General features: G+C 48.0%; 2 protein-coding genes across 2 annotated transcripts in view; both read right to left on the bottom strand.

Annotated features, from left to right (window-relative positions):
- LOC119390438 (E3 ubiquitin-protein ligase TRIM37-like) overlaps positions 1-14,393 on the bottom strand; it is a 68,313-nt gene extending 53,920 nt beyond the window's left edge. The window contains 3 exon segments of the mRNA XM_037658060.2: positions 204-305; positions 13,827-13,854; positions 14,238-14,393. Of these exon segments, the coding sequence (XP_037513988.1) occupies positions 204-305; positions 13,827-13,847 (123 nt within the window). The 5' untranslated portion in view covers positions 13,848-13,854; positions 14,238-14,393.
- A 3,101-nt stretch (positions 14,394-17,494) lies between these two features.
- LOC119390439 (G protein-coupled receptor kinase 1-like) overlaps positions 17,495-27,106 on the bottom strand; it is a 113,346-nt gene continuing 103,734 nt past the window's right edge. Inside the window, 1 exon segment of the mRNA XM_037658061.1 lies at positions 17,495-25,954. Within this exon segment, the coding sequence (XP_037513989.1) occupies positions 25,658-25,954 (297 nt within the window). The 3' untranslated portion in view covers positions 17,495-25,657.

Here is a 27,106-nt window from a genome sequence, read left to right as displayed (position 1 = left end):
CTTTTTGATCGACAATGTTCACAAGTATGAACGCAGCTACCAGTTCAAGATGGCTGGGTGTTCAGCAAGTGCTTAAGCTTTGGGCTGGGTGGCTGAATCGTGTGACAGACAGACAGAAAGACAGATAGACCAAAATTTCTGCGTTCAAGTATCCCAAGAAAGACTATCGTCCTTAAAAAAAAAAGAAATCACTTGCGACTCACTCGAATGCAGGCATAGCAGCAAAGCTTGGAACAATGGGGACACAGATGGGCATCCCGCAGCCGTTCCATGCAGATGAAGCAGCGGAACACCTCTGCCAGACTCTGCAGACAACCACATACCCACATTACAGCACAGAAGTGCAAGGTTGAGGAATGCAAAGCTGCACACTGCTGATTTCCCACGTACACGTGGGAAGCATACTTATTCAGCAGTGTCGGCACAATGCAGACATAAACAAAGGAGTGCCTCTTCAACATGGGAGATGATACTATAAATTACCCAGACCAAGAAATGTTAGCGTTATGCATACTTCAAGATGATGACAGCACTCCAATGCTTTATAACCTCTAAAACCAGCAGAGATTTTACTTCATGAAAGAAACTGTACATCTAAACAACAATCATGCTCCCATAATAACTATATGATCAAACAGTGAAGATTGTAAAACAATTGAAGGGCAACAGGCCAGCTGCTGTAAAAAAATAACCTGGTTAAGCGAGGAAGAAAAACTAAGCAGTATGGTGACATTGCTACAAAAGACAGCCAGTCATACAGAGCACACCCAAAGGTACATGTGCCCACAACCTATCGTTTCACTACTGACTGTGTTTTATCACTGTGTTTTAGTAATGGCCAGTGGTAACAACTTCTGATTAGGTACTGAGCTAAAGTCGAACTGTACAAGAGAAAACGCAAGCTTCTCCGCATGTGAAACTGCTTCAAGATCAGCGTTTCAGTTCTTGTAACATCGTGTGAAAAACAAAGGACATCTATGTGTATGCTTCCGGTAGACATCCTAATTACATGGCAAACTCAAAGGCCATTGGGCCCCCATTACAGCAAAGATAAACCATCGAAGGGCTTAGATGCTACCATAAGCCAGTCCTTTCCAAAATGGCAGAGGTGGTTTTATGATCTGAAACGAAAGGTTTGCGACAACATTTACAGAAGGAGCTGCACATCACTACACTGCCCAGCAGTGTCGCACTGCTGTTACACAAGGTATGCCCACTAGAACCCACCTACACTCCAAGAAGCATACTTGGGGTGTCTCTTGGCCTGCAACAATAATAGGCATCTGGCCAGCTTGCGTTTCCTTTCTCGCAAACTGTGTGCTTGCCACTTCCCTATCAAGAACGCTATATCATTCCTCCAGCACACACACCACTCTGGATAGATAGTTGATGATTATTATTGTGCGACACAAGTATGCCCCAAAGAGTGCAAATTTTTCGTTTAGTGCACAGCATACACCCTAGGAAAAAAAGGGTGTACTTGGGGCGTCCTTCTGCAACGTGACAATCTTCATTGGATGACTACTGTTGGATGAGAAAGACTCTACCTGGATAGGAAAGTGTCCATCCTGTCCAGTCCATTTTTTCTGCACAGCTTTTGCGATCGATTTTGCAAGCTGTCCAAACAAACTAGCCCAACAATTCACTGCTTTTATGGGTCCCCATTTTTGATTGTGTTGCACCAGAGCTTTTAGAGAAGCACTGAGGATATTGAAAGCTTCTTCAAACCACACATTCTACACAAGGGGAGGAAACTCGCCAACGCAAACTACATCTGCAGTCTCAAAAAAAAGTCTCAAATAGTTTCAGGTGCTGTTCTGATGAGCTAAAACTCTCAGTGCAGCAAAATCCACAAGTCATTGGGTTTAAAGGGCCCCTGACAGCAAAATTTTTGTTGGTGACTTTTTTACTGTAATTTGTAGCTTTGTGTCTGGTAATCCCTAAGTTAAATCGTAAATGCTCTAGCGTATCGTATAACTAATTCTAGCGTAGTTAATTGTGACCATTTTAGCGTCACTTCAAAACGCCCGCCTAAAAACCACAAGAAACTAGCGCCCCATGCGGGGGAGCGTCAGAGACCACGTGCACTCAAGCTGTGGTGACGCTGAAAGCGCGGTTTTCAAATCGGGAACCCGCGCACGGTAGAGATTGAAAGTATGTGGGTGCCTCGGTACGGGTTAAAACCTGTTAAGCGCGTGTCCCCTCATGAAAACTACCTTGAGAGCAGCCGGATAACAAAGCGAGAGGGGTGCGGAACAATAGGGTGCCAGTCGTCGTATTGTGCACCTGCACCCCGCAAACCTTCCGTGACGTCCACAATACTTGCTTTACTCGTGGAACGTCACACGGGGCCTCTATCTACGTCATACCAGGATGTCGCGAGGTGCAACCAACTCAAATGAGCACTCACGCTTACTTTTAAAACCAAATTAAGATATCTTAAAGGCAACGTTCGTCACTAATAATCAGTCAGATGTGTCCCCATATACAGGAAAGTCAAACAACAAAAACATCTCGAGGTTTCAATTTTGGTGTCAGGGGTCCTTTAAGTGCTGCAGTTACGTTAACTCTACTGCACCCAAAACTTCACACAATATCATAGCAATGAAGCACATGTGCAATCAAATTCAGTAACCATTAACGCTAACTATCATATTTACAAAGCTCAGCTGTACTGAGAAATCCCTTTGCTTCAACTGCATTCCTGCATCAATGTTTGCTCCGTTTGTGCATTCGACTGTATTGTCAGCGCATTTTTCTGCCTTTTGCGTCCTGTGCTCCTTTGTGTACAGTGATGACAAATGACAGCCAAGTCGCTCAACTTGTTGTATACAAGTGCTGGCAACAATCACGAATACAGTCACAAACAATATTTTGTGAATGATTTGTACGACGCAGATGTTAGTAGTTGAGAATCAAAAATTGGAATATTATGAAACGTGTGCGCATGATGTTGCATATTACTAACCAATTTCAGTTATGACAAGATGCAATGCAGTCGCACATACAACTGGGTGATACGCAATGTGCATTAACTAGGGGTGTGCGAATATCAAATTTTTCGAATACGAATCGAATACGAATATCCACCTTCGAATATCGAATAGAATATCGAATATCAAAGCAAAAATGCCTCCACAGTAACAATATTTTATTTAACATGTAGCTATTTGAAAAAAAAAAAAAAACATTAACAGCCTCACTGGCAACACAACATACACTGCTATCTCCAGAACACAATGTCCAGGCTAGCACAATGCACATCATAACACAAGCAAATATCATGGCACAATGAAAGCAATGACTAGATGTTATCATGAAGAAATATGAGTTGCTCCACATGATCAGGCAGCAGGCGCTCCCTTCTAACAGAGACAACCCCCCACCCCCTGCCACTGAAAAGGCACGCTCGCTTGGAACAGAAGTGGCTGGTATAGGGAGGTACATGGGGCAAAGCTTTGCCAGACTGGGTTATCTGAAGGTGCCTACAGTCCGCCACCAGTCACATGGGTCACTGTCTTTCTTCAGAAGTGGTCCCGCATAGTGAACGAGTGGTAGTGCGGCACGTTACGGCCGCATAATATTGAAAATGTATGGTTACATGATCGCCAACAGCGCTGCACGTTGGAGATGCACCAGCAATAAATCATACGTATTGGGGCGCTCGTCGCAGGCAGATATCATGCCTCCGTGTACTTACGATGTTTATCGCTCCTCTCGGCAACCTTTTTAGCTATACGAACGCAGCATAAATGTGGAAGACGAGTTATTTTATGCATGATAATCGAACCGCATATTCGAATTTTTCGAATATTTTAAGTTATCGAATATTCGAAGCTTTTCGAATACACGATTTTCAAATCGAATACGAATATTTTGAATGTAATATTCGACGAATATTCGAAACTTTCGAATATTCGCACACCCCTAGCATTAACCTTCAGTTGCAGGTCTAAAATTTTTACAAGAGACATCAGTACCACGCAGCGAAGTAATAACAGTAGAATGAGCGTTATGTGCTACTGGCATTCAATGATCAAATGAGCTCCATTTTACCTGCTTGTATCATCATGAATCCTGTGGTCTGTCAACCTTTCACATCTCGGCAGGATGCTTTGCAATGTTAAACACTCAGCCCAAGCTGTACTTGTCATTGGCACTGGTAGTACCAATATCACAAGTGATACACTCTTTCAGCTCGATGTTTGCTTTTCCCAGACACAGAAAAAGAGTTACAATTAAGAGTCAGCTTTGCATTAATGTTAAAGCCTGGAAGGTGGCAGAACTGCTGAAAAAATAGCGCTCTGCATCTCTGCCAGGGGTGCTTGGCCAGAAAATGGCAATTTAAAAATGGCAGCAGGCACAAGGAATGCCAGTGGAAGAGGTGTCTCCAGGAAAAGAGCTGTTCCTTGGAGCAGCTCTAATAGCAGCATTGCTGAAGACTTCATATATATTTGTATTTGACAGTGCCCATATCTGTATGAATAGGAGATGGCTTCACACGACAAAAGCAATGATGACGAGCTGGGTCGTGTTTCTACCAGTAACGAAACAATGTATTTGCTTCATAGTTTCTTACAGCATGCATGTCTAGATAAATGCAGGACATTTCAGTATGTTGTATTTCATTACTATCACACGCACTGAAGGAAAGGTCCCCTTGCAGCTTTCTTTAATTTTATTTTTGTGTTAAAGGGTCGCTAAACCACCTCCGATAATTTTTTTACGTGCACATCAAGTTCAGAATGGCTCCACGATCAAGAATGCCAAATGTGGCAGCGCTACGAGCCGCGGGCAACTCACAAATTCCAAGAAATAATCCCTTTTCCCCTCTGTGCCTTTCAGAATTCCTGATCCCCTCAAAGGTTCGCCGTGACATCAACATGTCGCCTGCTTGTCATCTACGACACCTGTTTGTTCGCTCACAGGTACGCGCGCTTGCTGCTCTTCATCCTTGCGTGGCAAGAAGCACTCGGCCAGGAGGAGAGATGAGCCGACAAACGGAGCATAGCGAAGGAAAGAGGGAAATGAGCGAGGGCGTCTATCGTACCATTAAACGCGTGTGACCTCGCTATTGCGGCACCGTTTCAAAAAAGACTCACGGCTACGTGTTCGTTGTAGACTCGTGCACAACTGCAACACAAAAACTAAATTTCGAACTCTGGTTGGTTTAGGGACCCTTTAAGATTAGTAACCAAACAAGAAATATATTTCCAGAATTAGAATGAGATAAAAATTTGTAAATTTTGCACGATTTCCAGGAAATAACTTTGGTGTTCAAGGACTAAGAACAGATAAAGCTCTCGGGCAAAATGGAATTGCTTTTGGGCGACCATGCTGCATTCAGTTTGGCTCTCGTCATGCACTGCACATTACTCGATGGAACACAAAGTATGACTTTGTTCTAGAAATGCATTAGCCAATACCTTTTTTACTTCTTGCTGCACCATTTCCCAAGAAACAGAGCTTAGTCCAGCTGTTCACAACACTGTGCTTCTCAATACATCAAAACCAGCGAGAGTGAACATTTGGGTCCAGCGATTATTCTTTGCTGCACTTAATGACGTTACAGCAGCATGGCTGACAACGTTGTGTCACAGTGCTGCTGTAGCACTCGCTTTTTTTCCCAAGAAATGAGGTGAATGACTCAATCAGCTATTCTACGAAGGTCCCATATTCGCAATGCCCATAGACTGCCATGCCACCAAGTGGATGTCAGCAGAACCCCCACGAGGAGGGTCAGCAGACGGCAAACTGGCAGCTCTGGCAGCCGTTCCCTTGTTCATCTGTGCTAGTCTGATCGTTAACACGTTTGCAGGAAAGGAACACTACAACCTTGCATGTTTCCTGAATCAGTGAACAAACCAGGCTCTCCGCAACCAAGAAATCTGATTCGTTCTTGTGAGACGCAAAGTTTTCGTGAAAATACGTGGCAAGTCGCGCTTTCAATGATACCCCACAGTGTACACATATCAGCTTCGCGAGTTTACTTGCATATGGCATTCGTCAGTGTTTTTGTAGGGCATGAATCCCATAACACTGTACGCGGGAAGTCGCACGGGCTCGCGATGTGCTCTTCTATAACTCAGCAATCTCAAATTAGAGATAGTTTAAAATAGGGCGCTTTGTCCTTTGTCAGATAAGCGCTGTTATGTATCGCGCGAGTGACATTTCAGTCATTCAAGGACGCGTCCGCTCCATGGCTATCGTGAAGCGAACACTCTCAACGCCGTCCTTCACCTGTGTGTTGCTTTCATAGCCAGCGCTACACCGCTTCGCTTTGTATGTCTGATGATAGGTGGCAGCACACTGCAAGCGATTTTCTTGTTGAAAGTTTTGAGAGCAAGATGTTCTCCGAGCCCAGACCTTTCTCTAAGTGTAAACATGGTGACGCGGAGTGGTCGAAGTCTTTCGGCGGGGAAAATTCTTCAGATTGCTTTCAGCAGTGATGTTGAAAGGAATCATCTTGACAAGGATTTTTCACTGGACTTAGAAGGCTGTGAAAGCACCGAGAGTTACAGCAACGACGCACGATCAGCTGCTAACTCACGAGGAGAAATTGCACTTCACGTCTCCTCGTGCATTAATGTTCTTCCACGCTTGTAAGTCACTTTGATTGTATTTGTAAAGGCGTTTATTGACGGCTGGATTGACGGCGACGATGCACGACGGTCACGACGAAGCGCAGACTCTCACGAGCACGAGGAGCTCTTCGTCTCCGAGAAGAGACGAAGAGGGCGACCCACTAGAAGGCGCTGAAGAGGACGGCCCGTTACAACGTTCCAATGCTTCTCTACAATTACCCCGGGTACGAAAAGGGAGCCGTCCGGCGACCTAGCAGCTGGTCACTATGAGCGGGTCATGGTAGGGCTTGAGGCGCTCCACGTTGACAATGTCGCGCCCTCGACGGCGCATGTCGGAAGATGGGTCGATGGGTTCAATCAGGTAGTTGACCGGGGATGTGCATTCGACGATACGGTAGGGGCCTTCGTATTTGGGCAGCAGTTTCGAAGAGAGGCCAGTTGCAGTGGTAGGGACCGAGAGCCACACGAGTGCTCCAGGTAGGAACGTGGGTGCAGAAGTGTTGGTCTCACCGCGGATGCTTTTCTGCCGCTCTTGATCCTGCGTAGTAAAGGTCTTCGCAAGCTCGCGACACTCCTCAGCAAGTCTGGCTGTGGCAGAAATAGGCGCACACTCAGATCGATCCGGCTTGTATGGAAGGATTGTGTCGATTGTGTGCGACGGGTGCCTGCCGTACAATAGGAAAAATGGTGAGAAACCAGTGGTGCTTTGAGGGGCGGTATTGTAGGCGTAGGTGACGAAAGGTAGAATGGAATCCCAATTTGTGTGATCGGCGGCGACATACATCGAGAGCATGTCTCCGAGCGTGCGGTTAAAGCGTTCCGTGAGCCCATTCGTCTGCGGGTGGTAAGCAGTAGTTTTGCGGTGAACAACGTTGCACTCTTTGAGGATGGCTTCGACGACTTCCGACAGGAAGACACGGCCTCGATCGCTGAGCAGCTCCTGGGGTGGACCGTGGCGCAGCATGAACCGGCGGAGCAGAAAGGAGGCTACATCGCGCGCTGTCGCCGCTGGGAGGGCGGCAGTTTCGGCGTATCGCGTAAGGTGGTCTACAGCGACGATGGCCCAGCGGTTACCAGCCGAAGTCAGAGGGAGTGGCCCATACAAATCGATGCCAACGCGCCCAAACGGCCGGTCAGGGCAAGGTAAAGGCTGCAGACCTGCTGGTGACTGGCGCGTTGAAGTTTTGCGGCGCTGACAATCGATACAGGAGCGAACGAACTTCTGCACGTAGCGGTACATGCCTCGCCAAAAGTACCGTTGGCGAATGCGGTGGTATGTTTTCGATACCCCAGAGTGCGCACACTGCGGATCAGCGTGGAACGATTCGCATATTTCAGAACGCAGACTGCGGGGTATTACCAGTAGCCACTGGCGGCCGTCGGCGTTGTAATTGCGTCGGTGGAGGAGGTCGTCGCGAATGGCGAAATGGTGGGCTTGACGACGCAACGCGCGAGTGGATGGTGTTGCCGAAGGATCAGTGAGCAAGTCTAGCAGTGAAGCGATCCATTGATCCTTGCGCTGTTCGGTAGCGACAGTGTGAACGTCGATGGAACAAACGGCATTGTGAGACATTGAGCTGTGGGTATTGTCGTCAGGCAAGGGGGAGCGCGAGAGTGCGTCGGCGTCAGCATGCTGGCGTCCGTTGCGGTACAGCACGCGGATATCGTAGTCCTGTAGGCGAAGTGCCCAGCGGGCGAGGCGGCCTGATGGATCCTTCAATGATGACAACCAGCAGAGTGCATGGTGGTCGGTGATGACATCAAATGGGCGACCATACAAATAAGGTCGGAACTTCGTAAGGGCCCAGATGATCGCCAGGCATTCCTTTTCGGTGACGGTGTAATTGGTCTCGGCTTTGGTGAGCGTACGACTTGCATATGCCACGACATATTCAGGGAACCCTGGTTTGCGTTGCGCAAGAACAGCTCCGAGGCCTACACCGCTGGCGTCCGTGTGTACCTCCGTTGGGGCCGTAGGGTCGTAGTGGCGTAGTATGGGAGGAGACGTCAACAAACGACGGAGCTTTGCGAACGCGTCGTCGCATTCGGACGACCACGAATGTAGGGGCCCGTTACTTCCAAGGAGCTTCGTTAGCGGCGATATGATGGTGGCAAAGTTGCGTATGAAACGTCGAAAATAGGAGCACAGTCCTACGAAACTGCGGAGTTCTTTGACGGACGTTGGTTTGGGAAATTCGGCCACGGCCCGAAGCTTGGCCGGATCGGGAAGGATTCCGTCCTTGGACACGACGTAGCCTAGGATTGTCAGCTGCCGTGCTGCAAATCGGCACTTCTTCAGGTTCAGTTGGAGGCCGGCGTTGGTCAAACGCGTCAAAACATGCCGCAGACGTTGAAGATGCGTAGAGAAGTCCGGAGCGAAAACGACGACGTCGTCCAGGTAACACAAGCACGTGTGCCATTTCAAGTTGCGCAGAACGGTGTCCATCATGCGCTCGAAGGTCGCCGGCGCATTGCACAGACCAACGGCATGACGTTGAACTCGTACAAGCCGTCGGGCGTGACAAAGGCTGTCTTCGGTCGAGCGTCATCAGCCATGGGTACTTGCCAGTACCCCGAGCGCAAATCGAGAGATGAAAAGTATTCTGCTCCTTGGAGGCTGTCAATTGCGTCGTCGATTCGCGGCAGCGGATAAACATCCTTGCGAGTGATCTTGTTGAGCCGTCGGTAGTCCACACAGAACCGCACGGAACCGTCCTTCTTCGCAACGAGAACAACGGGAGACGCCCATGGGCTGTCCGAGGGCCGAATAACGTCGCGTCGAAGCATATCGTCCACTTGCTCATTAATTACCCGACGTTCTGTGGGAGACACGCGATATGGACGTTGCCGCAGTGGCGGCTGGGCGCCAGTGTCGATGCGATGCGTAACGGCGGAAGTGCGGCCGAGACAAGTTTGAGCGACATCGAAAGAAGAGCGAAATTCGTCCAATAGGCCCAGAAGCTGGGAGCGCTGGACCGGTGTAAGATCGTCAGCAATGGAGGAACCAAAGACATCAGCGGGTGATGAACCAGACGTCGAAAGAGCGCCGAGCGTACTGGAACTGCGGCAGTGCATTTCATCTGGTTCGTCCATAACTTGTGCGTCTTCGAGGGGTTCCACGCTGCCGAGACATTCCCCTTGGACCAACGTAACACTGTACGGAGATGGGTTGATAACAAAAATTGACGTACTGCCCCGAGTGACTTGCACAGTCGCGAAAGGCACCAGCATGCCTTTCCTCGTGCAAACACGGTCTGATGGCGAGAGAAGTGCAACGGTGTCGGAGAGACTGGCGCAGTACACTGACACCGCCGTCGACGAGTTTGCAGGTACCTTGGTGTCGTCTTTGACAAGTACCTTGCCCGCAGCCGATTGACTGTCTGCCGGCGCCAATTCAGAGAAGGGTGAGAGCTCTATTTCGGCTGGTGCGCAATGAATGACGGCGTCGTGGCGGGAGAGAAAATCCCATCCTAGGATGACATCGTGAGAGCAGGCGGGAATTATGATCAATTCGACGGCGTACAGAGCATCCTGAATAATGACGCGAGCTGTGCACACCGTTGTTGGGTGAATACTTTGGGCGCTGGCTGTACGGAGGGAGAGCCCGGAAAGCGGCGTCGTCACTTTTCGCAGTAATCGGCTAAACTTGGCGTCCATAACGGATACGGCGGCTCCAGTGTCGATAAGGGCAGATGCGCGAACACTGTCCACAAATACGTCAATCACGTTCGAGGGGCTTCGCTGAGGGCTTTCGCAGTTCGATAGCGTCGCAGCCCTTGCCTCGTGGACTGCGACGACTAGTTTTCCTGGTCGCGTGAGCCCGAACGTGGCCGCATCGGCGACAGTGAGCGACGTCGTGGAGACGGTGAACGGCGGGTAGATGGTGCGGGGCGGGACGTCGGTGACATAGGCGGCGCTTGGTCATAATAAGGGCTGCTTGATGAGCTGGTCAGGGTTGATGCGACCCGAGGCGGCTGCACGCGATTGCAGTAGCGTGCGACGTGACCGGCGCAACCGCACGCAAAGCAAATGGGGCGGTTGTCGGAAGTGCGCCAGCGGTTCGCGGGTCCCATCCATGTCGCAGAACGGGATGGACGAGGCGGCTGCTGATATGAGTGCATTGTGGGCAGCAGTCGGGGCCTGGGGACGACGTCGACGTATGTAGGCGGCACAGCCGCGTCGAAGGCCTGTGGTCCGACGACGGCTTCGGCGTAACTCCGCGGGCCAGTCACAGGAATCGCTGGGGGCGGCCTGGCTACAGCTTGCGCGTAGCTTAGTGGTGCAGGCACTAGAGGCGGCTGGTGGTATTCGGGAATGACCTCCGCGATTTCTTGCTGAATCGCTCGGCGGAGAGGAGGCAGAAGTGTAGTTGGCGGCTGGTCAACATGCTGCGGTGGTGGTGCGGGAGTGAAAGCCAGTAGAGAGACCTGGCGGGCAATTTCCTCACGCACGAACGACTTGATTTCGGCGAGCAAGGTGGAGTGGTCAGGAATTGCCGACAAGCCTGCGAGATCAGCATCGCGTGATGGCGGTCGACGGGTCATCAAGCGCTGCCGGCGCAGCTCCTCGTAGCTTTGGCACAGGGTAATGACCTCTGCCACTGTGCGAGGGTTTTTGGCCAGCAGCATAGTGAAGGCATCGTCGTCGATGCCTTTCAGAACATTCCTGATTCTGTCAGACTCCGACATGCTCGCGTCGGCTTTCTTGCACAGGTCAAGGATGTCCTCGATGTAGCTCGTGAACGATTCCCCTGCCTGCTGAGCTCGTTCACGTAAGCGCTGTTCGGCTTGAAGCTTACGAACGGCAGGGCGGCCAAACACGTTGACGATGGCGGTCTTGAAATCGGACCACGTCGGGAAATCGGATGCATGGTTGTTGTACCACATGCCTGCCACACCCGCGAGGTAGAAAACCAAGTTGGTCAGCTTGCCTGCTTCGTCCCATTTGTTGGGGACGCTCACACGCTCGTAGATCGCGAGCCAGTCCTCGACGTCGGTGCCATCCGCGCCGGTGAAGACAGGAGGGTCGCGGATACGGGGGACACCGGGACAAGCGGTCGGGGCAGGAGGCGGCGTTTGCAGAGCGGCGTCTTGCGGCATGGTAGATGGCACGGTACGGGATCGGAGCTCCAGGGGCATCGAATGGAGACCGAAGTTGTGGTGACGGTACAGCACTCTCCACCACTTTGTAAAGGCGTTTATTGACGGCTGGATTGACGGCGACGATGCACGACTGTCACGACGAAGCGCAGACTCTCACGAGCACGAGGAGCTCTTCGTCTCCGAGAAGAGACGAAGAGGGCGACCCACTAGAAGGCGCTGAAGAGGACGGCCCGTTACAACGTTCCAATGCTTCTCTACATATTTAATGTATAATATCCTTGAGCGAGATCAAAATAAAAGCATAGTTTTTCTTGTGCATTGCATGTAGCGCAACTTATTGTGGATATTATGAAGTGCCGCATGCCACCAACACGCTCGAGCTTGACCAGTGCAAGAAATGGTTAGAGCAACGAAACATGCAGTTACGGCCACAATCCCCACCTCTCTGCTAACTTCACATGTACTTCACCGGTACCTTCCGAACTGCATTGTTGCTCGACGAATTTTCGCAACATCAAAGAATTTGATGCAGCGAAAAGCATACATGTGCATTCTTTTCAATATTCATGTTTCGATCGTGCTGACTGAACGTGCAACCACCGAGAGAAGCTAATTGCACACAGCTAGAGTATGAGCATGGCTGTGACACAAGTGCTAACGAATGGGATGCTGAATGCTTGTGTTCCGGTGAAGAAGTAACTTCGCGTTCCTGACTGCGCAAGTAACGACGACGGCGTAATATGCTTGGAAACTATCGACACATTAAACATGCGGTCCCGTGCAGCAGCGATGGCGCTACTTGCTAGAGGCCTACTACAGCGGCAAATCCGTCAGGCAGGCTCAATACGTACTACCTTGGAGTGCCGTTTAGTTCATACGTCAATTCTAGTTCATGCAGTTTTCTGTAGCAAGCACAAGATTTTGCAAAGCATCATGGATGCACGATAATGGTGTCGAAATATAACCTTTCACACCGCAGCAAATAATTAGATGGTGAGCATTTAGCACTTTCCATTGCGTGGGAAAGTATTTTGGTTTCACATCAATTTCAGTGCAACTCATGACCTCATCCGGTGAAAGTGGCACGGGCCATACGTTCGCACATCCTATCTGTTCCTATGCTAACAAATGGGTTGACCCTCCTTCGGGTGCCATCTTGAATCACGCAGCGCACCACCTATAGTTCGTGGGCATTGCGAATAGCATGATAAACGAGTGGAAAGAACTTTGTAACTGCTTATTCCGAGTGTTAGATGTGTAAGATGTGTGCAACGCACTCAAAGTTAAAGTTCGCTGCACAGCCAACTGAGGTAGGGTCCCAAACATTGTTGTGCAAGGCGGCGTCCTTCCTTCATACCCCGCTGGCAGGTTTCATTACAATTCTTGAAAAACACCAGCGCAGGAGCCCTATAGTGTTTCTGGAACTTGGTGCTAATGCAAATGTTGTACATGCAGTGTCCATTCTGTTGGCAAGAATGTCGACCCAGCATCTGAAGCAAAGGCTTCTGATCTCTCTATTGAAAATCAGACTACGACTAGATAGAGAGTTAAGAAACACAAGCTGTCGCACATTTTTTCGAGCTTTTCCCTAGACCTTGGAGCACTAAGAGGTCAACACACTATCAACTACACACGTAATAGTCAAATGGAACAGTCAGAAACGCTGCTCAGTGTCATGTGCACTTGACTATGTACTTGATGGATCTTGGCTCATTGGACTCAGAACAACACCCTTATTATTACAGCTACGACCAAAGGTAAAGATGCTGCAGGTTTTGTTTTTTTCTGTCACTGTAATGTTCACACATTAGTGAAAATAAAGGGCAAATAATTTCCTTCCTCAACTGCACTTATTCGCAAATGCTGCACGCTTGTATATGGCACCTGATTAGATATCTAAAGGTTGCAGCCAGCTAAACTGCTGCATGCCGCGATTGAAAACGCTGGAGGTCTCCAAAAGTTGCGGCCGGAAAGGCATTCTCTACGGAGTGAGCAACATTTTCAAACATAACGTACCGTCAATCATGCATACTACAGAAAAAAAAGGCATTTCCCTGTCTCCAACGCACTGAAAATGACAGCAGGAGAGTTGTTAATCGTGCGCGAATGGCAGCTCAAAACAAGACAAAAACAATCTTACCTCCACACCGTGATCCTCCATCGTCCACCTGTAAGGAAAAAACAGTACACGCAATGTAAACGCAGTATGCCGTGACAAACACGAGAGAAGGCGCACACCTGTCATTCCGCGCGTACCGGTTATTTTCCAAGCATGGTGCTAAACTATGGTGCTACTTGCGTTTGCGAGCAACGGTTGAGCGCTTGCAACGAACATGCAGCGATGGGACTGTCCCAACCTGATTTAGACGAGCGGTACAAGTGGTACAAGCGCATGCACGGACTGCGAACGAATAAGCCAGGCGCAAGACGGAAGTTTTCGCAATGCGGCAAATGTTTCTGTTGCTGAGGTTCGCTACACTGTCACTTCCTACATTTTGACCCCCACACCTGTGCGCAAAAAGAGCTGCCCGCAACGAAAGCCGAAACTCACCACTTGTCTGGAGACTGCTACTTAAACGTCAGGCAGTACGCAAGCGGTCGCACGCATGTCAGAGCAACATTACAGCTGTTCTCAGCAGTTAAACGCCATGCAACGCAGCAAAGCGAACGAGCGGCTTGCGAAGCTCGAGCATCTAATCCATAGGTGGTGGAGTGCGGAGTGCAGGAGGATGCAAGCAATGCGGAGGAGACGGTGAACAGTTTCCGCGCCAGCTTCTCTCACCAGGTGTCGTAGCTGAAATAACTACAACGAAGCAAAGGTACGGCTGATACATCGATCTACTTTTTTCAGTACGGGTAGCATGGAGAAATGACCGCTTAGCAACGAGACCGTAGCTAGGGTAGCGTAGCAACAATGAGGTCAGTACGCCTTGGAGTACGTGCGAACTCAGTTTCCTACAATATTTACTAAACTCTGTGCGTGCAAAGGCCCGTTTTTACTTGATAACAGCGCTGCTTTTAGAGCCACTCAGTCATATAGCCGGCCTTGCTGGTAAGAGTGAGCTGGAGGACGCATGTAGATGAAAAAAAAAAAAAAAGGAGGCTCGGTTCACGCTTGATTTGCTACCCTACATTGCGGAACAAAAAAAAGACAGCTGAAATAAAGAAATAGAAAAGAATTTAATCATGGTTTCGCCTACGGGTGATGCTCAAAAGCTGAGGTGCTTGATTTCACACATTAAATTACAATTTTTTGTGCCAAAGAGAGTGAGATTCAAGCAACACACGAGTTCACAGAATGATAGAAGCTTGAGGTTATGGGCCAAACATAATTTCTTGGGTTTTACAAGTCAAGCTGTAACGTGTCAAGTAAGAAATGTCGCTGGAGCCAACATTTTGACAAAGGAACCTCATATAGGTGTCCTGACAAAAACTATCGATTGAGTCCTCTTGCCAAAATGTTTGCTTTCAAGTATGTGATGATGTTTTCGCATCAGCATGCTCAAGAAACAGCATGGACCATCTGCTGAAAAGCTGAGCAGGGGCTCGATCCTCAACCAAACTTTAATAGAGAGTCAGGGCCCTGTGTTCCCTTGAGCAAAATGAGACTTCAAGTGCTGCCCTCCGGAACATGATTCTTTCCCTAAGATAATCATTTCCAGAAACTCCATGTAGCATGCATTGTTGCCACAATACTGAGGCAACATCACCTCCCAACATTCCCTTAACACGGTATGTTCTGTGCAAGATATATATGTAGTGCATGTTAGTTTAATTGTATGGTGACAGCACTCCCAGGCACACTTACCATGCAACACCTGGAACTACAGACTGCTGTATTAGACTGAGCATTTCATGCTATATGCTTGTATTCCCAACTCAATTTATGGAGACAGTGCTACTGATACAAAACAAAAGGTATGATCCCATGAATAACTACCAACAGAGCTGATGAACAGTGTAAATTATAGACCTAACATAGAATAATAGGTTAGGAAGAGGCTTAGTAGTTTAAAGCGATACTTTTCGCATATAACCATCGCAGAGTCATTGCCGCAGTAGCTGTTCTGAAGCACATTGGCGTTTTTGCACCAACAAATCAGGCAACTCGGGTAACGTGAGTCCGTGAATGTACATTTTGACAAATTAAAAGCTCAGAAAAAGGATGCTTTTGAAACGTCTTGCCAGGCAGCCAGCGCCTGTCAACACGTCAAGCATGCATCACTATTACGAGTTGTATACTTACATACATACCTGGCCAACTCTTCCGAATTTTCCATATGGCTTATCAATGCAAGCTTGTTTTAGAGTTTTACAAACGTTCAATAAGCTTCAAGGGAAATTTTGCTGGGAAAGATTATCTGCTCATCAGTCTACATACCTTTCATTTTAATTAAGTAAAATTTTTTGTAGGGCAAGATGGTTGATTGAATTCCAAGGAATACACGTTATAGAGAGCAGAGACATGCAAGAGAAGCAAGCAAGAAGCGAAAAGCTGGGCACTATTGTTAAGTCCACTGATGGTGAAGCATCGTCAAGTAGGTGCCTGCTTTGAGTTTCTAACATGTATTTAAAGCAAGTGAAACCAACAACAGCAAAGTTGCTAAAGAAGTCATCGCTGCGTTCTGAAAACAGCGCATTACTTGCAAGTGTTTAGAAGTTTGCTGCTCCTTGTGTGCTACATGGCAAATCTAGATGTAAATAATTCTTAGTGACGGGTGTATGTCTCCCTGAGAGAGAGGTGGCTCTTTAGGAAAAGGAAAGAATGGCACCATCTTCTGCATGCAGCCCCTGCGGAAGCATGGCTCAGTGCCAACCCATCAAAGGTCCGTGCTCAGGGCAAAACAAAATTAGTGCTATCCCTTCCCCTTACCCATGTCATCGTCATCTCTGTGTATAAAGTGTGCAGTTTTTCAGGTTACATACAAGCTTACTACAATCCCCATGTTCAAGCTACCCAAAGGCTTGCCATAAACTCTTCTCTGTCGAACTGTGTACATAATGTAAGGTGTCGTTGGTGCAAGAAATTTGAACTCGCAAGCCACACACAGCTCTTTTCAGTCCACTTGCAGTTCACTACCATCTGCTAGTAAAACACCGATATGAACGGTTCTTGCCGACTACAGTCCGGTGCCTCTACAATGAATGATTCATTTTGTCCCGGCCGTGCTGAGAGTGTTATGGTGTGCAATCTTTACAACGAAGCTACGTATATGATGTAGTATATTGAGGGCCCTGAGCACTTGGTTATTTATAAAGGCTTTTGAGCTGCGATACATTTGATGCTGTCATAAAGAAGACTATAATATTTCTAAGCAGGCCAAAAGCAGCTAGTGGCGTTAAAATCTGTAACTTATGTTTCGCTGTTGCTTTTAGAAATTGTGGGAAACTCTTTCACAGATCTTGCGAGTGAAGCCACCACTGATAAGAAAGGTCTTTTTGTAAGGTGTTTATGACTTCAAAATTTGCGTATACCTTCGCTAGAGGTACTGCTATACAATTTACACAAGAGAGACGTAGGCAGTAGGAGGAACAAGCACAACCACTACTTCTTCGTTAGTATTTGTGTTGCTTCGTGTTTCACGCAAAGTTATGCAGTGTTGACTCAAATTTGTGGTTTTCAAACAAGCCTCAGCACCATAATAGTCATTCATATTCGCTTGCCTTTAACAAAAGGCTGTTTGTTTTCTTGTGGAGAAACCCCTCAAGGCTATTCATTTGCCAGTGTTGTTTTGTGCTGTAATCTTACTAGCATGCCTTCCACATTTAGTGAACAATGAAGAGCAATCAGGTCAAGAGGAGGACATCTTTCTTTCTGGGTGTCTTTTATTCAAGTATCTACATTTCCTAAAAAATAAAAATAACATAAAAACAACCTATAACAGCTATACTTCAGGGCACAACCAAGAAAAGTATGCTGCAGAAACAATACAAGGGTTGCGATTAAAAACAATGCAGGGATCGCGCGGAGATATATAAATACAGCAGCCACACAGCTCTACATTATATTTTGTATTGTTTTTTTTTTCTTTCTCTTTCTGTACACGACACGTAAAGGTTGGTTCGTCCTCCTAGCTTGCCTAAAAACTTGTCTCCAAAAAAAGGGCTACAAAAGAGAGAGGCCAGACTAGATTTTGTGGATGGGCACGCGACGTCCACAATCGAGAAGACGAGGATGCACAAACAAAGCAATTCGTCGTCACCAGGCCTTTGTGTTGTCCTCCCTGCGCGCATGTGTGGTACACGTGTACAAAAAAGAGGCGGCAGATGAAAAGACGGCGTTCTCTCCCAACGCACCCGAGTAAAAAGAGAAAAAAAGAATGTTAAAGCGAGAGCAGAGCGTCAACGACCCTGCAGTTTGTTTGTCCGGAGGAATGGCCTACGAGATCCCGAGAAGCCGACGTCCTACCACAGATCTTACAACATCATTACGACCTCATTTTAGGAAGTTCTATTGCAGTGAGACACTTTGAACATGGATCAGAGCACATTCGCGCTATTCGCTTGGGCATACATATCGTACATGTGTTCACCCAACAGCCACAAAGGAAGCGTGCGTACGCAGAAAGTTCAACGACGCGTAGAGCCTAATTGGACAGCTTAGCGAGAGGTGGGTTCATTCGTCTTGTACTTCTCAGAGAAGCAAGGGCACACAGATGGGAGAAGCAGCACGCAGTAGCGGCTAATGCGCTTTGCCCTCATACGGTGACAGCAGCTACGCATACAAAAAACAAGGCAGCCCAGTAATGTGCAATGTGCGCCGGTCGACATTTTAATTGTCGCTGGCCACTTTTGCAAACACAGAAATGTAGGGCCAATATCTTGGTAACAGATGTGGGAGGGAGACTGCTGGCATCAGTTTCCTAATGCACATCCCCAAAGGATGCTTAAGCCCGTTCAGCAAAAAGCGATCACTGATTCAGCATCCTCTGTCAAATAGCCCAAAATAATGCGCCTGCCTGATTCGGCCACTACTCACAGACACGCAACACTTCCAAGAAGCTGGGCTCTGTGCAATAAACACTGTTGATTGGTGGGATGCAGAAGCTCGTTTCAGAGTCTTGCGCTTTCAACACATAACCTGTGGTACAATAAACAGCAGCTGACGCAACATATGAACCTTCAATAACAGTATTACACCGAGCCGACTCTGCACCATGCTAACGTATGCTTGTAACAATCAGTGTGCCTTCTGGGTCACATTAAACCGGACGATGCAGTGCAAGTACAACATCTACTCAAAAACAACAGCAGAACAAGCTCCAAGTGTTAGCATACTCTTGCAAGTGTAACCAACACTTTGCATGAAATGAACTAAGCTGTATTGGCATTCTAGTAACTAATTTTCCATTCTTTAGACTACTTGCATTGGTTGAGTTCTGAAAAGCCGTTTCTTACAGAAAACACGAGGAAGCCATTAGCGGAGGCGCTGCATTCAGCATCCGTCCATTTAGAAATAGGTTCTTCACGTCGATCAAACATCAAACGATAATATGGAACAGCTTGAAAAGCCACTATGTCCCTGGGCTGACTTACGGTCTTGGGTAGTTGAGCAGAACCTCTTGCAGTCCCAACATTTCAGAAGTTAGCACAAACTATTGAAAAAAAAAAAAAATCTGTGGTGTGGCGGCTACAACTGACCCTGTGGCCATTGTGCCTGTACGTCTGACTCGGATTAGCAACAGCCATGTGTCACTACCAGTGGATGCTCAAATAAGTGTACGCATTTGTCAACAAGGAAGGCAAGGAAACGAAAGAATTCTAGAATCCTTGACTCGGGTGTCTGGCAGCGGCACCCGCACGTTGGTGTTTGTGTGGCCTGGCGTAATCCTTGGGTTAACGTTGCGTTTTGTGCTCTGCCGAAGCGGATCTCTGAGGCCACATAGAAAGAAGCACGTAGCTGAGATCTGCTCCGCCACCCCAGTAGCACCAAATGTTGACACAACGTTGCCGCAACTTTGAAAAAGTTGCTTCAACGTTGTGGCAACGTTGCATGCTACTAGGGCAGCTGCTGCAACGATCCCAACTGCTCACGATTTTTCAATAAACTCCCCCAATTTTCAATAATTATCATGACAGATAATTGGCCCTCATCGTAATTAAGGCAATGCTCCGGTATCATATATATCCGATATAACTTTTAACTTGAACCAGAATCGTCTATTTCTATTTTTTAGAAGACTTTTTATGAATATCCGGAAAACCAGAATAAGTGCTCGACCGGGTATGTTTGGAAGAGATATTACAAGGGTGTAACTCTGTGCTGATGCCAATGGAAAGAACGAGTAAATAGCACGTCGTGGTGTCGCACTCACTCCACCATCCCGTACACAGATTGGAAAAAGAGAAAGCAGTTCCAGAAGAGGGTCCCACCAACACATGAGGTTACCAAAGTTCACCTAGATTGCTGAAACTAGTATAAATGCCCAGCAATGGCTGCAAATTGCAGAGTCATATCTGTATGTGCATCAAGTCAAAACTCGGTGAAGATAATGCTTTTGAGGCATGCACAACGTGCAACGTCGGCATTTCAAGAGGATTCGCCAAATATTACTCTGCAGCTCGGTTCACTCTGTAACGAATGGTTTTCACTGACGCCAAGTTATGAGTCAGAAATAAACATGACACTTCCATTGACGAAGAGTCCATTTCTCCCAAAACGCAGGAGAATATCCACGCAGGCATCCTCATAACCCAATGCTCCTTTAGGAGCTCTGTTTTGTGATTGAAGTGTGTGGGAACTCCGTTATACAGATCTGTTGTGCTTAAATGTACAAGTTCCTCAATTCACCTACGACACTGGTAGCTCAACATTTTTTTTTTTTTGGCAGTCGGATGTTTAGCCCCTTAGGTACCATTCCTTCTGAAACCTTGAACAACATGCTTTAATTCATAGGGTGTACACGTTAGGATAAACTCGAGACCACGTTGAATTTAGGTCCTGCTTGAGAGTCATGCAAATATCCATCGCTGTCCTGCCTGAAAACGATAAGGCTGCAGAATGTAAAGCAGTGCCGAGGTAACATAAGACGCATGGCTAGGAACCGCGCACGCCTAGCAGCTGCATACTGTAATCTCAGGTGCAAAACATGCTAGACTACCAAAAAAAAAGCCCCAGTTATGATCACCATGCCTTTATAAAAGAACGAGCTCTACCTGCACGAAATCTCTTATTTGATAAAGTGCCACATTACCAGAAAAAAAATTGCTTCCACGCCATTGCAGTGCACAGATAACACAACAGAATCTCTGTCAAATAGGTATAAAAACGAAAAGAGAACATTCACGGAACCACAGAGGCGAGCTAGAGAGATAATGGACAGGGGAAAAAAATGACAATAAATGAGGGGATGATTCACACCCAGATGTGCTTATGTACATGACTGTCACAGTAATACACCGCTTTATGTACACACCCACACACACATGCCTGCACGTGTTTTTTAAGGTTCAGGTACAACAAAACGACCTAACCGACATCCAGCGAGTCAAGCAAACAACACAACAGGCTCGATTAGTAATCTCTCGCGTGTGGCAGAACGACGGGGCAACGCGCTGTAATGAAGGTGTGGCTGCAGAGTAAAACAGTGAGATTGCATAAATGAGTTTACGGCCACAAAACGTCATGTCACCGGGAATTCGAGCCGGTTCATCACCGACTTGGACAAGGGCAAAAAGTGAGCCACTCGCACATCGTATCAACACCCCCCCCCCCCTCCCCCCACGTTTCGACACATGGCACAACAAATAGGAAGGGAACACAGAAAAAAAAAACAACTTCACCAGCTACAGAAGAAAAAGACAGTGCTGCGTAACCTTAGGAATGGCATGTTTCGTTCGCACAGACACCCCCCCACAGCCACAGACTTTGGCGCCACATTTTACCGGCACAGTCAGATGAGAAGGCGACAACTGGAAGCTCAAATTTTTTTCTTTCCTCATTTTCATTTGATGCTCTGCAGAGGGAGGAGGAGCCACGGTACACAACTCGCAGATTCAAGCTCCCAGAAGCAACGCTTCGAGAAAACCCTCGGCCAACGTACCTGTCAAGAACGCGTCCCGAACAAGAGAACGCTGCACATTTGTACACACGCGATGAGAAGATAGGCTTGCGCATACACTTCAGCGCCTTCTACGTCTGCTACCGAAGGCTCTTAGTTAAGCGATCACGCAGTCACCCCTACGAGAGCCAGGTGACCCACGACAAAGTGTGCGCTACGTCTCGCGCCTCGTTATGTTCCAAGATTACCAGCTACACTTAGTGTCCTGTACACTGTCTATGAAATGGTATCACTCATCAGACTTTGCTTGGGTTCCTGTCTGTCTTCGTCATGTACTTGGATTGAATATCCCCCCGAAACTCTCTGAGCATAACTTCACCCATAAAGGAGGTGCAGGACCGTACAAATGCCACTAGTATCCGTACAGGAAGGAACTTTACACGAAATAAAACAGACTGACTGGAAACGTTCACTCAAGTGTTTTGTTCTCCAAGGAGTGGAGTCTTAACCGATATAGCATTTCAGACGGTTTTTGTGTGTGTTCATTTGTTTTTTTATAACTAAGCCGGCACATTTATATCGCGTAATCGTGATATGCATACAGAATATTGACTCGTGTGGTTGAAACCTCGTTCATCAAGTTGCTTTCGGAACACTCGACAGCACAAGTGCCTATTCTGTGCGTTAGGTGGGGCCTCCTTTCCAGCTGCTTAGCAGTTCGAGTGCCACCCGCACACCTATGCCGAAGCACCTTGCTTCTGTTCTCATTCAGACGCTCTGAGACAAAACCTTGCACGACATTATGCACGACCCCATGTGTAGAGGAAACAGAATAACAAATGGCTGCGTTCGCCAACAGTGCAAATTCCTTGGTCTGTTCGAGCGTGCTACATGGACAGAAACTATGCATCAAAACAAGACTGCCCTCTTTAAGTTCATCTAAACCATTTCCCACTTACTAACAGGGCCTGCTGGTTGACTGCACATTTCGTAAACCAAACAGTTAACATGTCAACATACATTTCTAGCTGACGCAATGAGGAAGCAGACTGAACTGACTGTGGGTCAAGCTAACAACATCGATTGCCTTTCAAGGCACTATTCTGTGGCAAGAGAGAAATTCGTCACCGGAAACCTCGCATGCCTTTTAGTTCACGCAACCACAAAGCCGTGAAATGTAGTCACGCTTTGGGGCACTTACAGCACTGTGTTCACCACTTGATTTGTAGGCCAGCAACTGGACTGGCTGCAAGTCCTAAGCTGACAGTGGAATAGAGTGTCAATGAAACTGAGTTGAGATAAACAATAATGACTTCAGCAATTGCTAGTGAGAGTGATTAAGCGTCGCTTAGGTGACAGTGCCCACATATTTTTTTTTCTGTCGGTGCCTTCTTTGAGTTAGGATTACAGTGTAATGGAAATTAAGCAACTAACCTGTCGTCCCTGTCTGCTATTCACAGCTCTAGGTTGTGCTCCTGAATGAGGAAGGCATCCGAGCGTGACTGCAACCACAGCTCACGTAATGTTTACGGCCTCGAATGCATCTGTGCAGTGGCGTAAGAAGCAGAGATGCGTTTACATTGAACGTACTGGTTCAGGGTGCCTTCTAATACTGTGTACAAGGTTGTTCCAGACAAGGCAGTATTTATAAGCGAGCAAGAGCCTCCAGTTTTTCGAAATGTTCACTGCAGAAAAAAACAGTAGAGGAGCCATACAAGACTGAAATGTTCCTTGACGCCTCTAGGCTAGGTTGCAAGTTTTTCACTGTCTCTTGTGAAGCGAAACGATGGCTGTGCGACACTCGCAATCTGGTGTCTCAGCATGAAATTAAGATAAAAAACATTTAACTGACACGTCTTTGAGGCCTTCTCAAAACAGGCAAGCAAGAGCAGTCGATTATGAGACAAAAGATGTTTTGGAACCGAAAGGGAAAAAAAAAAGGAACATATAAGAGGCGGCCAGGAATAGGGTAAAGCTTTGTCGAGACCGAAGTGTTGTCGTGTCAGATTTAGCAAAAGATGAAAAAGCCTCGTGCAGGCTTGGCTATCGGACGAGGGGCTTGGGTCCCACACTCTGGGGGGAGTCGTGGCAGCAGCAGCAGCACAACACACACAAACTGGACTGCTAAGTGTTGCTATCACAGTTAACATTTCTTTGCCGAAAGGAAGCGAACCAAGGGCGCACGGTCAGTGGCAAGGCGGTGCCAGGCAGTGGCCGAAGGCAACCGCTCGTTTCCTGTTTCTCGCCGCCTGGCCCCCCGGTTTCTTCTTCCTTCGTGACTGTGGAAAGAATAGACAGAGGCTGCGGTGTATACTTTGCTGTGTGCATACTGGCTCCTAAAGCAGCTGCAGTGAAAAAACGTGCACAGACCCTTTGCACTTCCCAGTGGCCCTACAAAAGACGGCGTGCTCCCCGCAGGCTGGAAAATAAAACCCCCAACCTTTGTCGCCCACTCCACCGTGTGCCACCTCCCCTGCCCGCCCAAATCTAACGAAAATGAAGACCAAAGGAGCACACAACTCTTCAACACTGCCATCACGAACGTTGTGAGCAGGCACAGGTGCAACTAACCCCACCCGTGCCTAACGAGCGCGTAGCGGTCCGTCAGTCGACGGTGTTTCCTCCTAAACACCTGGTGCAGAGTACGCTAAGAAGTGTTGGGCAACCGACAGTGGGAGAGAAGGGACGGTGCGCGAATGGGGGGGGGAATACCGCCAGCAACGGGAGAGTTTCGTGGAAAGCTCTGCCGAACCAACGACATCGCAACCGCGCGAACGGTGAGTAAAGGGAGACGCAATGAAATGGTCACCGAGAAGGCTCGTCACACACCCTATGTACAACACCCATTCTCCGGGATTTCCGTCTCTCGCACGTTTCGTCGTCGTGTGCACTGACGGGAGACGAATGCAGCTAACGCGAGTGTTACACGCTCGCCTATGTACAGTCAGTATATTTACACTGCAAGCGTGCGGACACCATTGATGCTTCCTTCACTATGGCGCGAGGCAATCGGGAAAACATGAGGAGCAGAGAGAGAAAACATATATGAAAGAAAGAAAACTGGGGGAGGAAGTGTGGTGGGGAACTAACACAGACGTCACGTGGCTGCCATGAAAAGTGCGCGCTGCACGCTGCATCACACACACACATACACAGACAAAGCTTCTTACTGAAACCCAGTGACGCGAGGGTATTGTCAACAGGCTCTGCCATTGCACTACACCTGCTTACGATGCACTGTAAAAGAAAAGCAAGCAGATTCCACTGGACAACCCGGACAGCTGCTACGGCAGTATGCCACTAGTGCACCCACGCAGAGGCAGAACCGCTGCCAGTCGAGCACTAGAATCGACTTGCATCTGCCTTCGCTACGAGTTACACGCCCTCCGCTCGAGCACCAAACTCGAGGCCCCGGATTCTGTGACCTTCTCTTGCCACCCGTGTTTGCCACATTAATAAGTTAAAAAAAGGACACGTTACAACAACAGTCCCGTAATTCGCCCCTGCCCTTGCCCCCCCATTGGTCCTTAAAATGCAGTCACAGCCTCCCTACGGCGGATGGCAGGGGAGGAAAATGACGTATCTCCTTAAACACAACTGTCCAGCGGTGGCCCGTCTGCAAGCGCAATGCGACTGTGGCTGCAGCCGGTAAAAACGTGGAGGCTTCCCACCAAGAATTGGCAGCGTGTTCTTGCGTGAGGGTCGTCAGTGTCGTCAGTGGCGGGCGCCACCGATACGCGCGTTGGTCGCGGAGAGCTGCGCTGCCTCGCCAGCGCACGACGACGCACCACCCGCTGCGTACGAGCAGCGGACGACACGGAGCACCATCCAGCAACTGCGACGTCCTGCCGTACCCGTGCCCGTGCAAGTACTGCCGGCCCAACCACGCCTGGCGTGACGGAGTCGCGCCACTCGTGCCCGCGTCGAGGATCACGAGGGAGAGAAGACGGGGAGTGCAGTCCGGCGCTTCTCAGTTGCCGTTGCGCGCAGGCGGGGTCGCCGCACCGCCCGGGGTGGAGCCCAGCAGGTTGTTGCGGTTGTCGGTGGTGCCGTAGATCTTGCCGGCCTTCTTGGCCATGGAAGCGAGCAGCTCTTGGGAGTCCTTGAGGGTGGACCGGAGCGACAGGAGCCATTCCTTGAGGCCGATCTCGTCGGGGTTGGTCAGCACCACCTTGGTGTCGCCCTTCATCTTGAGCACTATGCACTGCTCCCCTTTCACCTGGACGTAGTCCGAGCACACGTCTTCCAGCTGGTCCATGAAGATGAGCTGCAACCATCGAAACGTGAAGCCGTATTACACCAAGCACAGTGCAACCTTGCGAGGGGCTACGCAACTTTCTGGCACCGCTGGCAAAAAGTAAACAATGGCTCTTCCAAGTTTAAGAAGCAAGTTCACCTTCTCTCAAAATGTGCATAGAGTGCACAATTCAGAGAAGCGCTTTGTAGTGGAACTTATAAAAAGCAGTGTTTAGGTATAGTGATCGCTTGTTTCATTCGTGATAAATCCCAACCACAGGTCACTTGTAGCCAATTCCAGACAAACAACAGATTTCCCAGGCATCGGGATAGCATTGTGCTGAAGGTACAGAACACTTTAGGGCCATTTTTCTAGCAGGAAAAGTTTTTTTTTAGATATATTTGGTAGATTATCATTTCAGGGCAGTTTGATGACAATCAATTTTTATTTTAAAGCAGAGCCTTATGCAAACAGACTTTTATTCTAAAGCAGCACGGTATAAAGAACTGATATGCTAAATGACTCTGAACATAAATGCTCAGAATTGCTTACAATAACTTTTCACGCCTTTACTTGGAAATATTGGCCAAATATCCACGTTGATCGTAGGCCACATTTTTTTTTTAATGCTCCTGGCACTGCCATTATCATCATTCTTCACTTATTGTGACATATCGTGAAATGAAGAGAATGAAAACGAAATGGTAGCTCCCTAAAAAATGCAGCTTCTGATGATGCAAATGTAAATGCACAATCTTTGCAAGTCAAACTTTGTCATCATCAGCTTACTTATGTCCACTGCAACACAAAGGCCTCTCATAAATATCTCCAATTACCTCTATCTTGCACCAGCTGCCATCATGTTATGCCTGCAAATTGCCTCAGTGTTGGCTCTATTCTGTAACTCTAATAGACCACCAGTTATCTGCGTTACATGTCACATGGCCTGCACTGCAGAGCTCAACTTCCCCCCTCTTAATTTTAACTAGAGTAATGCCACATGCGCTTTTTTCTTTACTTTGATCAGCTTTCACTCACAAAAGCTGTTACCCAGCACCTCCATGAAATGTCACGTGGTTGTGAAGGTGAAGGGACGCAATACTCAAGTCAGTAAAGACAAAACTTCTTTATTGGGCGAACTTGTGCCCATGACAAGTAAAACTCAAAGTACGAGCAACACTC

Source organism: Rhipicephalus sanguineus, chromosome 4 (genome assembly GCF_013339695.2).
Source record: "Rhipicephalus sanguineus isolate Rsan-2018 chromosome 4, BIME_Rsan_1.4, whole genome shotgun sequence".
Lineage (NCBI taxonomy): Eukaryota > Metazoa > Arthropoda > Arachnida > Ixodida > Ixodidae > Rhipicephalus > Rhipicephalus sanguineus.
Note: the sequence above shows the minus strand (reverse complement) of the source record. Positions and strands in the feature narration are given on the sequence as shown.